The sequence below is a fragment of the Aristolochia californica genome, unplaced genomic scaffold, assembly GCF_029961685.1.
Source record: "Aristolochia californica isolate CCGP_79_NKW_82.1479 unplaced genomic scaffold, dmAriCali1.0.hap1 SCAF_3, whole genome shotgun sequence".
Lineage (NCBI taxonomy): Eukaryota > Viridiplantae > Streptophyta > Magnoliopsida > Piperales > Aristolochiaceae > Aristolochia > Aristolochia californica.
Window position 1 is genome coordinate 11,270,110 of NW_027181992.1, and position 16,709 is coordinate 11,286,818.

Below are 16,709 nucleotides of genomic sequence, written 5' to 3' on the forward strand. Positions count from 1 at the left end.
TTCTTCATATTAGCTGCGTTCGTGGATTATATTCTTCTAGATGGACCAATACCAGAACATGGTGGGAAAATTTCTTACAAGAATGATACTAAATATTGGAATTTCGATTACTTTTTTGAGATTTATGATATTTGGTTCTATTGTTGTTTGATTGTCTTTAGGGGTGGCTTCGAAACGAGCCGGCTCCCGAGCGGCTCGGTGCCAGTTCGGTTCGATTCGTTATCTATCGAGCTCAAACTCTAAAATAGGCTCGTTTACCTTAACGAGCCGAGTTCGACCGAAGCCAGGTTCGGTTCGTCGGCTCGCGAGCTAGCTCGAGGTGAGTCGAATCGATATCGGGTCGGGAGTAGGAGCGTGAGCAAGAGCGAGGGAGGGGGGGGGGGGGGGGGGGCTTTTTTCCTCCCCTCGTCACCGCCGAGCCTCTCCCATCGTCTGTTGTCGCTGTCGACAGCTGCTTGTCGGCCGCCTCTACCGCCGTCGACAGCTGCTCGTCGGCTGCCTTTGTGGCCGTCCGTTCGATTTCTTCCTCTCCTCACCGTCGCCGCTTTCGTCACCGCCGCCGTCGCAGCCATCATCCCTGACGACAGGTCCTCCCCGGCGTCGTAACCCCCTTTCCTCCGTGTTGTCTTGACGGAAAACCTGAACCAGTAAGTTCAGGGGAGAAATTAGGGGAGAAATAATCTCCCCCCTCCCTCGCGCGAAGATGATTTCGCACATGCGAGATCATAAAGAAAAAAAAAAATTCGTTAAACTCTCCTTCCTCATAGCTCTTGAAAAAAATTAAAAACACATTTTATAGAAATAAGTTTCTATGAACTATTGGTGTCTCATGTTTTGTTTTAAACATTTTTCTAATTGAAAATTCTTATTAAAAATCATATAATTTTTTAAGTAAGATTTTCCTACCAAGATGGGGTAGAAAACTGTATAGAAAATTTTTGAATAAGTATTTAACAGTTGATGTTGTAATACTTTTAGCACGAAACAATTTTCATTGCAATTTTGTGTTTGATATTTTATTTCATTAAAAATTTATCGATAAGTATAATAATATATTTGATTGATTATTAATTTTTATTTATTTCCCTAGAAGAGGCAATAAAAGGTCCATTTAACTTTCCTAAGAAAATTTTAAAATATTTCTGGTAATTTTATAATAAGTCACTAATAGTAATAGGATTTTATTTAAAGGTTTTTTTGGGAATATGTATCATAGGAAAATATTTCTAGTTTTTCCTAGAATATAAATTTTCATCTAGGGGCACTAAGGAGGCCATACTAAATTTATGGCTAGATTCAAAAATTACAAAATAAGCTAGACAACAATTGGAGTAAAAAAGATTAATATTGGTGCATTTTAATCCATTACTGAAATTCAATCCTGAACCTCCCTTATCATTATTTTTTTAAAATGTATGTATAATTTGATATATAATTTATTCGAAGCCACCCCTACGTGCGAGATCATAAACAAGGAAAAAAAAACTCTTTGTCCCTTCCTCATGGCTCTTGAAGAAATTGAAAAAATATTTTAGTAGAAATACGTTTCTAGAGACTATTAGTGGTTTTTTCAATAAATTTTGAAAATACATTTTTAGTATAAATATAGGGACAATTAGTGCCTCATGTTTTTTGAAAATATGTTTCTAATTATAAATTCTTGTTAAAAAATTATATAATTTTCTAAGTAAGATTTTCTTGCCAAGATGGGCTTGAAAATCGTATAGAAAATTTTTGAATAAATATTTGACAGTTGATGATATAATCCTTTTAGCATAAGACAATTTTCATAGCAATTTTGTGTTTGACATTTTATTTGATTAAAAATTTATCGATAAGTATAATAATATATTAGATTAATTATTATTTATTATTTATTTCTTTAGAAAAGTTAATAAGAGGTCCATTTAACTTTCCTAAGAAAAATTTAAAATATTTATTGTAATTTTCTAGTAAGTCTCTAATAGTAATAGGATTTTATTTAAAGGATTTATAGTTTTTATTTGGGTGATTGTAAATTGATAGTGATATTTCATTTAATTTGGTTATGTTTGATTATTGTATGGAGTTTATTCATAATTTTGTGCATTGTATGGAGTGTTTAGACTATTTTATGGAATGTATAAACAATTTCATGAAGTGATTATGGAATGTATAAACAATTTTATGGAGTGTTTATGCAGGTATTATGTATATAGATTATGCCCAACTTTAAGTAGAAGTCATGACGAATTTTATATAAGTATTATATACATAGATTATGCTCAATTTTAAGTAGATGTCATACCCAATTTTATGTAAAATATATGTATAATTTTATATACAATTTATTTTATATATATATATATATTTTTTTTTTTTTGAAAAGTTTTAAATGTATGTTGAAGCTCGAGCTCGGCTAAAATTTCTGGGCTCGAGCTCGATAACAATTTTAGGCTAGAGACGAGGTTCGGCTCGAAACTCAGCTCGAAATATTTAAATCAAACTCGACTCGAACATAGGCAGGTTCGGGCTACCCCTAATGATAACTCATATAATCGTTTTTATTTTGAATGAATTCTCTCTTACATTTACACAGTGTATATAGTACAATACAGGGAGTACTTTTGGAAGATTACAGACTGATTTCATGGAAGCTCCATGACAGAAGGAATCGGATAGATGTCAGCTAAGAGGAACTCATACTAAGCTTTCCTTCTTCCGTTTTAACAACTCACGTTAACACTACCAACCAAACTAAGAAATCTTTCCGACTGTTGCAACCTCGGGGAAGATTTTACAGCATTTGCAGCAATTTGCTTTAGAGAATTTGGTAATAGGGTCTTCTACTAGACTATCATAAACGAGCCTAATGTTTTTGCTCTTGGTGATTACGATTACGGACTCTTTGCACCTGTACGATGCCCAAAACCATTTGGCTGTCACAGCAAAGCTGGAAAGCTGGAAATTCAACTGTGGAGCATAACCACACCTTGTTGGCCCATGCATCGGTTGCCGCTCTTTTAAAGTATCTAGTAAGCCTTACCTTTCTTGTAACGGAGCTAATGTTAATGTCCCACTTTTCAGGCCTTTTTCAGGCCTAACAACATGGGTGGATAGGCTTAACTGTATATGGAGTCTGGGCTTCTCCTCTTACAAACTCCACTGCTGATGCTTTGGCAGCCCAACGAACCAACAATTTCTATAATGGATGCTGAGTAGCTCAGAATCTGTGGGTCATAATTCTAAAAGTCGTGGTAGCTAGACACATTGTCTTGTACAGGATAGATTATCTCGTAATTTTATTGGAAGATATAAAGCTTACTAACATCCTTAACACCATCTTCTCTAGTTCCCTCCTAACTCTTAGGGTTTCGATCCCTGTTTCTTTCACTTACCCAATTCCGGATCCCTGGTTTGAGTAAAAAAAATTCAGCTATTTTACTTGGCCAGCAACTGTCCTCGTCTGCGTATATTGAATCCCACTCGTTCCACTAATTAAGGAGAAGTTAGTGAGAGTCTACAAAAACGCTAAATAATGGTTTCAGTCACGACGCAAAAAAGCTGCTGGAAACGAGGGCAAAGAGCAATAACACAACCATTATCGGCAGCTTCTCTTAATTTTTTTTCTCTCGGCCGTGTCAACAGAAAATCTTATTCCAACAAGGCCGAAAATGGAGATGGCAGATCCGTCACACGAGGCAGAGTGACCAATGAATAGTTTTTTTCAGTCTTCGCAGGCCACCCGACGCTAAAATCATCTGGATTTACAGACTTGGTGCATAAATATATCATTCTCATTTGTTCCATCCGTTTCAATCTCCCAATCCCCATTTATAAATATGGATGCATTTGACTAAGATGAATAGGATGATAGGAAGCATTTTCCATCCGTTCCTGGGAAGACGACCTCTCTGATGCATGCCTATGCCAAAACCCGCTCCTGCTACCGGAGTCGGAACCACTTGCACCTTGATGAAACGGCCCCCACCAACTCGACTCTCTGTCCACTGGAACCAATGGGTAGGGAGCAAAACGGTCTCTTTCCCATGCATAAAAGCGGCTCCCTGCAGGATTCTCAGTCTCTGGGATATTACGACCTGACGATCCTGATGGTGGAAGCACATAGTAGCCAGAGTGGTCTGATGAAGTTGGCACACCCACGGTAGGTACCCCTCTTGGACCATTATTTCTTCTGGCACCGGAGAAAACAGAGGGTCGGACGCCAGAGCTGCCTGGTTGCTGAGGGTAGGCACGGACATTCTGGACACGAGGGTGTCCCCTTGCATTGCCAAGATAAGTTGGCAAGATTGACGAGATAACTGAACTACCAGCCCTAGAAGCAGACCTGGAAAAAAAAAAGATATAACAGAATAGTGATCAGAGAGGGCAGACTGGAAATTTGATTATTTAATATTACCAGAAAAAGAACATCAAGACAACTTACCCATGACCAAGAAGAAATGGGTGTATAAAGGATCCTGTCCTCGGTAATCCATCAGATTCAGGTCTTGTTGGCCTCATTGTTGTGGAAGAAACTGACGTCTGATCAGCCCCATTGATACGGCTGTTAGGCGGGGAATGGTGCTCCCAGCCGTGGTAATGGATGTCAACAGCTGGAAAAGTATGTGATGTTGGTACGTCGCCAGACCCAGTGAGAGAACCCCACTGATGGTGAAAAGTAGGACCATCAGTAGCACTTTCAGCTGTATTGGAGGATGATGAAGGTTGAAGTGGCTGGAAGTAAGCAACATATGGACATGAATGGGAGGCTGATGATGCGGCTGCATGATCGCCAAAAAGGGGATGGGGTCCAAAAAGATCATGATCTGCACATAATAACCGTAAGAGCAACAATTAGATTCTCTTTACTGACTTCTTTTCTTAAAAACAAAAGTTGGTTGGGCACCTATAATACTTACATGCAGTTGATGGTGACTCTCCTTCCCTGCAAGAACTCAAAAATATAAGTTATTTGCATGAAATATTACAACCAGACACTGAAAGGATAAAAATAAAGAACATATCTGATTTGTGCAGGCTAAAGTTCTAAATATGGAGTCACTTGAATGCATCTATCATGAGAAAGTGACCATCCATGGGATCATATGTGTGTATGTATTACCAGAGCCTTTGAACAAGAAAAACAGAAAGAAAAAGTGAAAGCCCATTCCAAGGTGATCTCCCTCCTTCAGAAAATGTGGTTTTTTGTGCTAGCATAGGTAAAGGGTTTAGGGTTTAAGGAACAGTGGGATACAGCTTTTTATTGCAAACCTACATTTGAGATGGAGGAAGGCATCATGCCCCTTACCTCACTTAAACATTCTCAAGAGTAAGAGAGGTACCACCCTTTTTTGGATGGAATTTCACTTTCTTTTAGGGTTCTCTAGAAAACTCACTCCCAGTCATATCTATGGATTAATTCTCAGTTGCAATTTGCACTTACTGAAGTAGTAGATAACTACTGTTTAACATATATAAAATATAGAGCTGGCTTATGTTTAAGCTAGAAAAGGATTTGACATGAATTACGCCAGTCACTAAGGAGCACTGATGCCAAAACAATTTCAGTATTTCTAATCATCCACGCAGGGGAATCATTAAAAAATGAGACCTTTTATGTTTTCAGATTTAAACAGTTGTGACACTTGAAACCAATACCCTACATAAAGAAACCCCTGATGTGGCAATTAAGACAACACTGCCACATATCATAACATTCATTAACGAATTATGTGGATCCTAATACATGGATGGGCCATAAATATAGGACTACATACGATCAACTCATTGACTAGAAAGACCATACCAAAAATGTGTATTTTACAGGTGAATCAGAATTACCAACAGCAACTAGAACAGTTGTTTATAGGTAATTGCTGTGTAAGGGTGGCCCTCAGCTGGATCTGCTGCCACCAGTGAGAGAAAAAAGAAAAAAGTATAAGAGAGAAACAGGAAAAAGAACAGACAAGGAGGTCAGGGACAATGCCCAGGGCCTGTAGCTGGATCTGGTTGCTACCAGAAGGAGTGGAAGAAAGAACAAGAAAAAAGAAAATAGAAAAGATAAAGTGTTGTACTGGGAAAGGGGGGGAAGAGCCAAAGGCTGTGGGCCATCACATGTCCAGGCCATTGGTTGATGGAAACCTGATGGCAGCAGTAAAAGCTGCCAAAGAGAAGAGGAAAGAACACAGCAAATTAGGAAATCAGAATTCTGGAAGCATGCGAAAATGTTGTCACTCTACTTTCCTATGCTACAGTAAAATCATTGTATTAACTCTTAACACAGGAATGACACATCCTAAGGCTTACATTTTGAAACACCCTAACCCGATCAAGATTACACCATGGTTGAGAATAATAATCAAAATGAAGAAGTTTCAGCTAATGAGAATTAGATCTGAAATCACATATTGGCTGACAAGAGAATCTTGATAATTCTCATAAACAAATTTAACCCTATAAATCAGCCAGCAAAAACAAAGGTGGGATACCATGGACAATGTTTTCAGTCATAATGGAAAGATTGGTGAAGCACTACTAACGCCAAAGTAATGCCAAAAATGAAACATAGATTTGAATTACAAATTCAGAACAAGGTAACTACAACCATCATTTTGTCATTACCACCTCTTGAATTTCTTTTCTTCCCTATGCTTGAATAAATAAAAAATTAAATAAAATGAAAAGAACAACGCAAATGCAAGGTGAAGAAAACTTACTCAAATGATGAAGGAAGTCGAGTAAGCCCACTAAATGGACACAAATGAACTCCAAATTGCTGCAAAAGAATTAGAAAAATTAAAACACAAACCTCAATGGTTCAAGGCAACGTGAAAACTTTACTATTTGCATGCATACCTGTAAAAAAAATAGTATATGTCAATCAGCAATTAGAAATATCCTTCAGTCCCAACAATCAACCCAAATTGGTTAAAACAGTCAACTCAAAGTAACTACAATGACAACTTTACCTACAATAAGCAGTTAAGTGTAATGTAATTGTCTTGTATGTCAATGATGCAAAAGAGGTAAAAAACTACTACAGAAAGAGGAGGTTCTACAATAATTGTCTCGTGGGTAATAGTAACAAAAATGAAACCACAAAAAATTGAAGAGGAAATAAGAGAGACCTTGAGGGAACACATAAAAGGTGAAGAAAGCTAAGAACAAGGAAAACAAAACTACAGAATCAAATTTCGAAAAAAAAATTAAAAAAAATAAGGAAGCAGGCATGGAATGAAAAAAAAAAGTAATAAAGAATAAGAAATGAACCAAATTGTTGAAGTTTGGAAGATAAACATGTAGAAATTGAAGTAAAAGTAGCATACTCCTTAGAAACATAATTAACCCAAAAAACTAGAAACAAAACAAAAATTGTTGAAGAGCAGCTATTGGAGAGTCTTACATGACTCCCAAAGAGAAATTGATATTTGAAGCAATAAAGGTTGTACAGGAAAACACGTCTGAGTAACAGTACAAAGCTTCAATTTTCAAGGCGTTTTATGCCATCAAGAACGAGACTCTATATGAAAAATTATATGTAAAAAAAAAAAATCTGCAAGTCCATCTTATAACCTATCAAACCAATTCTCAATCTAAGTTTTCTAAAAGGATAAATCAATATCAGAAGAGTCAATGGTCATACTGGCCAAAAAAGAAAGAATACTCAATCCGGCCAGATTGCAGAGTCCAAAATCTATCACACTCTTTCTTGCAAAAGAAATATATTTCGTGAAGAAATATTATACTTGAATGAAAGATATAAATGTCGAGTTTCAGGAGCGATTTTCATGTCAACCTCGTCTATGAGTAATAAGATATTCTAATTGGAATCGGTAAGGGTCATGCTACAGAACGAAAAAAATCAAACAGTCATAAAAGATTCAATAAAGAAGCTTTTTATGTCAATTTGGTATCAAATTAAAGTTCTCCGAGTTTAGTTTCTTAAGCAATAAACTATTGGCGATTCTGAGCTATATTTTAGGAGATATCGATACCAGAAGTACCAAAGATAAGTTCTGTTGAAAATCTCTCCTTCTCCTATTATTTCTCCTACTACCTCTCATGCATTGACATGAATTGAGTCTACTTTTCTCCTAGAGCCTAGTTTTTTAGGCATTTTTTCTTCTGATCAAAGAGTTTGGTCTGATTTAATCACTCCATGATGTACTAGTTCAAGGTATGCGATATCTTGCTTTGATGTTGTTTTCGATTTTTTGGTTTTTTTGCTACTTAGTTGAGCATCTTCCACATCATCACCTCTAAAAATTATGTTCACCCCCAAAAAAAAAATTTTGAGGTCATACTTGGTCAAACTGGTTTGTTAAGTTACTTTGACAATTCTACCATCACAGTCTCCTCTACTTTTTTCTCCAAAAAAAAAAAAAAAAGTCACATCCTAGATTCGTTTGGAAGTATGTGTGTTACATGGTCACCTCCTTTCAATTAAAGTTGTTTATCTCTGATACTTCTTCAATTTATCATCTTTTGTTTTCATCACTTCAGAGCAATGCCTAAACCCACTACCTAAAAGTATAGAAGTGCACCCAACATCCAACTTGAGTCAAATCTCTTATTCTTCACCCAAGAGTTGATTTGTGTTTGAATTACCTTAAAAAGAGAGTAGTCTCTTTGTTGTACCCTAAAATTTGGTTATTTTCTGTCTTTGAAATTGAGTAGAGTGTGTTTTAGACTAACCATTTTGACTGGTGTGTGGAGTTTTTTCGTACGTAAGAAGTGACCTTCTTCTCCTATATTGTGTTTTACTCAAGCTGAGTTTCTATATCCTTTTTATCCTCAACTTGAGGGGGAGAAGTAGAAAAAGTACAAGAAATTGCATTATATTCCACATATTTTGGTAATTTTTATGTGAACAATATATTCAAGAAAGGGAGAGAACAAAAAATGAAAATTTGCATCTATGAAGAATTGTTTTCAACAAAAGAAGATTGAAGACCAAGAATCTCTTTCACTGCAAGCTGAAGTTATAAACTCCAACTTGAGGGGGAGTGTTGAAGAGTAGATATGTGAGAATCTTACATGACTCTCATAGCAAGAAGTTTCACATAACCGAATTATTGGAGTCCTACAAGAGTCTCACAGGAGGATGTCGCACAAGTATTTCAATTAAAAGGTGTTTTAGTTATTTCAGTCTTCTAGTTACTTTCAATTGTTTAATTATTCTAAGATTTATCTTTAAGTATTAGACTTTTGGTGTTACTGGGACAAGAATAATTTACTGGGACAAGGATAGTTTATTGTAATTGGATTTTACTTATTTCCTCTATTAAAAATAGAAGCTCATTGTATTCAGTTATAATCAAGTCAATGAATTATTTATCTTTTTCAAAAATTCAACAAAAAAATGATAAAGCATAATGGAGGATTTTGTAGTCAAGAACCGAACATAGTTAGAACAACGCTTTGATGATGATCAAATGGCATTGACAACTATTTCGGAGAAATGTAAAATATGAGTAATTAATGTCAATTGTCAATCTAGTGAGCCTCTATAAGAAAGCCAAATTTTCATTTCTAGACAGTCATACTTTATTGTTGACATATACGCGTATGTATTAAAACTGAATGCAAAAATTATTAACTACAGCAAATGTGTTCACTAAACGCCAATTATCGACTTGAAACTGTAGAGATATTTTTCAGTTGCAAAAGGAAATGAAATTTTGTTGGAGAGAAGAAATATATGAAAGAAGTCACATCCTTGACACTGAATTAACCACTTGGTATCAAAAGAATTTAATAGAACCGTTGAGATGAAGAAAGAGTGAGCCATCAATAACACTAGTAATATTAAGTGAAAATCAACATCAATTATTAAGCCCCTAACATACCAATTTTTGGTGTATGATTACAAGCATGTGCAGAAGTGAAAAAAAAAAGTTGAAAATAAGAACAAGTCAAGCATGAGAAGTCATACCCAAAGGGTCCTTCCATATTTGTTTTTCTTTTTGAACTAAGTAACCATTTCCATTTAAAAAATAATCATGATATATTACAGAGGGAGAGGTATGCATCATGCCTCAAGCCTCAAGCCTCAAGGGGAAAAGAAAACCGGCCTACAAAATCATCACAGGAAGCCTTAACCTTTTCTATGGAGTCAGAAATGGAATTGGCACCACTACAAGTTCATCGTAAAAGCGCCTGAGACTCAAGGATGGGGCAGCTACAAAAAGCATCTAATCACAATCACCAGCTCCCCTCAACTATCAACAGATTGATGAATTTTTTAGAGAAGAGCTATAGACCAGTAACCATTTCTCTGTTTTCCACCTCATATATCACTGCTGGTCCTGAAAAGATAAGGGCAACAGTCCAATGATCATACACTACCCCTCCAATACCAGCAGGCCCATGATTCCTTTTCGAAGACCCATCAAAGATCAACTTAGACTAACTGTTTTGGAACTCCATAGAGGACTTCAAGTGACCATCACCAGAAACATCCCCATCTAGAAGGCTGATAATTATTCATACAGTTTAATCATCAAAATCTACTTACTGCACAATTATGATCTTTTAGAAACAGTTCCTTTTTCCCCTTGCTTTAGTGCCCTTAGGAAAAAATCTAGAAACAACGAAAGCAACTTTGCCCTTGACAAGGCAAACTACAAAAGCTGCAGATGCCAGAAAATAAGGGCTGTATGGTAGAAAAATGGTCCAATTAAGAGAACTAAAAACACAAGAAAACCACGAGGCAGTCACATGTACAAAGAAATTCATGAATTACCCTCTTCCTTTCCACAAATCAAAATACATGCTGCCACATGTGTTCCACGAATGTATTAAAAAGTTCTGGCCCAAGCTGGCCAATTTTTTATAGTTTTTTTTTTTAATACTACATACTTTTTCCAGATTCAGCAATTCCTAAATTGGGCACAAAACCAAATTCAAGGTCCCCATAGTAGTAAGGATGAAAAAAAAAAAAAAAGCAATACAAGGATAACAAACACTCACAAAACAAGAAGCCTCCAACGAAAATTTCTCGTATGGAAGCATGATAAATCCTATTAGAACAGCTACATCATACCAGATCTTAACAAGGAACTCTTGAGTCTCAATATCATCATGTCTGCTACAAGATATTTTTGGAAAGTCTTCATTATGAAGAAAACTGTGTTTCGGTTTTGCTGTTCAGAGTACAAAAAATTTGCTCAGGAGAATCATTTCAGCACCTATGAATCCTATGAGAAGAAAGCATATGCCTCTGGAAAACCATTATGAGGATTATGCAATAGACATTATGGGTCCCTAGTCAGTCTTTAACAGCACCATGCAAAAGCAAAATACAGACATGCTCATTGAGCATGCCAACATCCAAGAGATGAAATGGTACAAAGAGCAACATTCCAAAGAGCTGAACCAATGTAGCAAACCATCAGAGCACTTCACTTGTTGGCACTTGGATGAGTAGATTTACAGATCCCAAAGGCTGGATTTAACACAATTTGTTATCAGCATCATAAGACCACGACTACTTTAAAGAACACAAAACTGACATAAATGCATAAATATACCAAAATTCCATGGGCAATATAAAAAAAAAATAGACAATCAGAGTCTCCTATTCGTAATAACACAGTACCCAGCAATGAACTTTGAAAATCCTACCTAATATGTTGTGACATTCAGCCTTCCAAGTAATAAGCTGACACATGGATGAAATTTAAAAATAGGGCCCTCAGTAAGAATGGTTTTACATTTTGTTCACAACTTCCACAAATTAGAAACATGCCGATTGCTTACGACTTATAATTAGAAAGTCAGCTAATACTAGGAGCCCAGGTATATGTATGTCATAACTCTCTGCTAACCAATATATAGAAGAATGACAGATGATTGAGTTCATTTTTGTTGAGTACCATTTCAGAGTAACTCAGATCATAGAGATCTTCATCATGAGTCCAGTCATCCATGCTAAACTCCGGAAGTGATCGATATCCATTAGCATAAAGCCACTGACCTTTCTCGATTTTGCGGCAATTAGGGCATTGCATCAATCCCTTAGCATTGAAGGCTGAGCCAATGCAATCTGAAGGGAAAGAAGAAAACAAGTTAGTGAGAAAATAGAGAGAATCTTCAAAAAAAATTAAAAAAAAATAGAGTATTGACAAGAAAGCACTCAACATAACTTACACACTATAAGAACTTTCTTCTGTCAAGTTTCATAAATGTACACATTAAAGTTATGCTTTGAAAAACGGCATCAAGTAACGAGAAGAGCACAAAAGTATTCTGATCTTTAATTTCTTTCAATATGTCAATTCTGATGACTCAGCGTAAAACAATTGTGTCAATTGTGATGATACAGTGTACAACATCATGTCAATTCTGATGAGACAGTGTACAAAATCATGTCAATTCTGATGAGAGTGTACAACATCATGTCAATTCTTATGAGACTCTACAACATCGTGCAATTTTAATGACAGTGTAAAACATTGTCTCAATTCTGACGACACAGTGTATGCATGATCATTAAACATGGAGAAGACTCGAAGATACACAGAGGAAGGCACCCTTAAAACCTACAAGAAAGTAATGTTCAAAGTCCAACATCTTAATATAGGTAAGATTTCAATGAAGGCTTACTAATATAAGCCTAGTCAGGTTGAACATAAAAAGGTTTATATGTTTTTTTTCCTCGGTAATCATGTATAGCATTATTCAATGTTAATATGTTTAACTCTTAATTAACAACTTAAATTGAACATTCCAGCATTCAGGCATCAGATCAGTTTAATAGTAAACATCCACAGGACGCTAACATCTTGTGGCCTACCATGGTGACTACTTTATGTCTCTTCCATGTTATTCATGCTTCTTTCATTGGTATATCCTTTTCTTCACCGATAATGTATCCTCGGGTTTTTTAACTTCAGCTTTCCAGAGCTAATACCTAAAAGCCTGAAAACCACTAATCCAGAATGCACATGTTGTAGAAAACAGTAAAAAGCATAGACAGGCAGGTACAGAGGCATAGAAACTAATTCTCATTCATCTCTATTTATTATCATTTCTAGAGATAATAAGAAGATCTTATGCAACAAAGGAACACCAGCCTTTACATGTTTCACAAATTTAAGAAATGAACACAGTAAGAACCATGAAACTTGCAATAATGTCTCCTTATAATTTGATGAATGGACTTGACATCTAAACAAAGTATCAGTCACTAGAGCAGTCCAAAACATGGAATAACTAAATATCTATCTTCACATAATTTTACATTTTCCAAACAAAAGCGCCATCTAAAAGTCACCACCATGCCCCAAAACCGTAGAGAAACTACTACTTAAACAGCTCTAAAGCCCTGACTAAATGACTGGACTGCTTCACAACAAAACCAGAACATTATGTAGAACAAGCAAAAAAAATAACAAAAAAATTGGAACATGATTACATGCAAAACATCAATTGACTATGAAGTGGAAAATCATAAACAAATCCAGCACACATAATCAAATACGAACATGTGCAAGTCGACTCCACTTTTTACATACACTTGCACCTTTTTTTGAAAAAAAACATACACTTGTACCTCATACATTACATTCATAACCTAAAAGCTATACCGATGGTGTACTCACGGAAATAAATTTTATGGTTGACTTAACCAACATAATTGCTCAACAAATAAATCGTATACTCAACTCGAATATAATCTTAATTTCTATACAATCTTTACAGCTCCAAAGCAACCGTATCCGACTACCTAGTTATATATGAAATATCACACGGAACACACCAACATCTACACAGTTCCAGTAGTTCCATCTTTTAACATAAATTTTACATCTTTAGGGTCACCACTGGAAGTATGTTCATCAGGCAGATAAACCAATAAGCCACGCGACTTAAATTCGACATTCCATAAGGATGCAAGAGAGCAAATAACCCACACATTAAACAAGAGGCTCATGTGCCGACATACCTAGATGGAATTCATGCCCACACTGCAGTTTTGCCGTGGACCGATCCCCATTAACCGTCACAGAGTCAAGGCAGATCGAGCAGGAAACCGTGGATGCAACCACCGGAACCTCACCCTCGACTCGATCATCACACAGATCCGTTTTCGCTAAAGGCATGCCTTCATACCAAACCCCCTCAGCAACAAACACAGCCCTCAAACAGAGTAACAGAGAATATCCACGGAAACGGCGAAGAGCGAGCGCAGACAACAGCCGAGAAATCGGGGATGAAAAAGCCCAAGCTCCGGTAGAAATCGCAGGGAGAAAATCGAGGGGAAAAAGGCGGAAAATCTCTACGGGAAGCGATTGGGAGCTCTCTCTTCTCCGTTTGGACCCGTCAAACTACGGATTTTACTACGCGGTCGCGGGGGGTTTTATTGTGGGAGGAATCCGTAGCAGACAGATAAGAATGATCGGACGGTGATGATTAGGTGACTGTTTATAGGGAATATACGGGTTAGAAAGCAGAAATTTAGGAGAATTCGAGATTTTTTTTTCTTTTTTTTCACGTGCTCGTGAGTACTAAGCCCCCAATAAATAAATTTTATTTTTTTTCTAATTTTTATTCTCATGAAATTAATTAATTAAGACTTAATGAGATTTAAAGTTTGGCCGTCCAACGCCATTATTGGTCAATACGTGTTGCACATGGGTAGGAAGTCCTAAAGTGGCCCCCACCGTGTAAGTAGTGATCGGTGGTCAAACATTTGACACATTTTATGTGTCAAATAACATTATGCCATTTATATATTATATGAAAATGATAAGATAGAATTTAACCATAACAACATAAATCGGCGGTTGCCTATGTACGTGAGTCTTAATGGAATGGAATGGACATGGGTCCGTCTGAATGTACAGCTCGAAGAGCCATCGGTCCCAACGATAGGGACGACCTACCAACTATGTTCTCTACAAAAATCGAAGCACATAAGCTAATGAGAATTTAGTGAATAGACGACTTTTAAGTCATTGCACCCTGCAACTGTCTAAGAATTGAGAGTTAATGAATGAATGTGTGAGGTCCACCCACCTTCTCCTTAGTGCCTATAAACTAGAGGCATAAAAAACCACTGATAATGGTCCAAGCTATGACTTATCCAAACAATACTAGGTGATCATAAGGATGTAGAGATGCCTCATTTAATTCTTATTAGTGATAGTACCAAAATATATCACCTTACCCACACACAAAAAAAAAAAAAAAAAAAGTGTACCCAATGGTAGTCTTGGCATGAAGGGTATAAAAACCAACAAGTTGTTCCTCTTGAGAATGAATGGAATACCAATTTTTCTACTCATAATAGTATTGAAGTTACAATTCACTTCAATGTGCTTGGAAGCTTGATTATTGCACATTATAGTCGTGGGCAAAAATAATTCAACATGAAACTCAACAAGAAGGGAATGCAACCAAAAAAGTTCGCATACAATGTGAGTTATAGCTCTATATTTTGCTTTTGCATTTGACTTTGATATAATATTTTATTTTTTACTCCTCCACATGACTAGATTGCCTCTTAGAACCCGCTAGTGGATCCCTAATCTACCTTGGACCTTGCATTGTTGACACAAAAATTTGCACATGGGGGAGCATTTTCGTAAATTAACATCTCCAATGGTATGTTGGTAATTTTGACCAAATTCATGAAATTGTTATAGTAAGTAATGTAAAAGTTGAAAGGGGCATTTTTTGTATTTTATGTATAGGGATATTTTGGTAATTTTAATTAAACTTAAAGGAAGTATCTATATTAGCCATCCAAAGGAGTTCTCTTTTTATCTATAAGAGTACTTATGTCTTTTCGATGAAAAGGGGAAAGTGGACCAAAAGTGCAAGCCTACAAATCAACTGAAGCTTTGAACAACTCGAACTCCATGAATCCAACAATAAACCTATCTTGGCCCAACAACAACTTAACTTTAGTCAAACTGCCCCAAACCAAACCAAACCAAGTATAAGTATTTCTTTACTCTTGGCTCAAATTCGTCCATACACCTTTTTTTCTTCTTCTTCTTACTCTCCTATAGAAGTTAGGATCCCATGAGAAGGACTCTAGGTTAACATGGAAGAAGAAGGAGAGAAGAGAGAGAGGAGAGAGGAAGGAGAAGGACGTGAGACAGGAGAGTTTGGATTAAAGGAAAGAGAGAATGCGTCAAGGGAGAAGAGAGGGTGGTTGGATGATTTTTGAAAGAGAGTAGAAGGCTTGAATGTCACCTCTTAGCCAAAGCTCTTATTTATAGTGTTACAATGCTCTCAGGGCGACAACTCAATAGATTAAAAGACATAATCAGACAACGTATTTACATCTTTTTGTCATCCTTATAGAACTTATCATAAATTACCACTTTGCCACTCCTTTGACGTGTGAGCTTCTAACCTTCAGCTTGTGGGCTTGAACCCATTTTCCAACACTCCCCCTCGAGTTGGAGGATAAAATACATCATAAATACCCAGCTTGCCACATATATAAGATAGAATTTTGGATGTGGTCAGTTTGGTGAGGATATCAGCTACTTGCTCTTAAGATGAAACATATTTAAGAGAGATTATTCCTACTTGAAACTTTTCCTGTATAAAATGACAATCTACCTCAATATGTTTAGTTCTTTCATGGAAGACTAGATTTAACGTAATGTGAATAGCTGCTTGATTTTCACAATGTAAGCCCATAGAGCCTTCTTTATAAAATCTCAATTCAGTAAGAAGAGTCTTTATCCATAAAAGTTCACTTACAA

At 36.3% G+C, this 16,709-nt stretch overlaps 1 protein-coding gene across 1 annotated transcript; it reads right to left on the minus strand.

Annotated features, from left to right (window-relative positions):
• Positions 1–3,580: 3,580 nt before the first annotated feature.
• Positions 3,581–14,301, minus strand: LOC137958978 (E3 ubiquitin-protein ligase IPI1-like). Its single transcript, XM_068806218.1, has 6 exons — positions 13,931–14,301; positions 11,859–12,028; positions 6,699–6,757; positions 4,902–4,927; positions 4,427–4,808; positions 3,581–4,327 (listed from the first exon to the last, which is right to left on the minus strand). The coding sequence occupies exons 1-6, from the start codon at positions 14,085–14,087 to the stop codon at positions 3,814–3,816; spliced, it is 1,308 nt and encodes a 435-aa protein (XP_068662319.1). The 5' UTR covers positions 14,088–14,301; the 3' UTR covers positions 3,581–3,813.
• Positions 14,302–16,709: the final 2,408 nt, after the last annotated feature.

Bases quoted from the DNA above. Each gene is read 5' to 3' on its own strand.
- LOC137958978 (XM_068806218.1), bottom strand. From the start codon at position 14,087: ATGCCTTTAGCGAAAACGGATCTGTGTGATGATCGAGTCGAGGGTGAG. The intron at 6,758-11,858 runs GTACTCAACAAA...ATTCTTTTGCAG, and splicing joins ATCTGAGTTACTCTGAAATG to CAATTTGGAGTTCATTTGTG. The intron at 4,928-6,698 runs GTAAGTTTTCTT...GAGTTCTTGCAG, and splicing joins CGACTTCCTTCATCATTTGA to GGAAGGAGAGTCACCATCAA.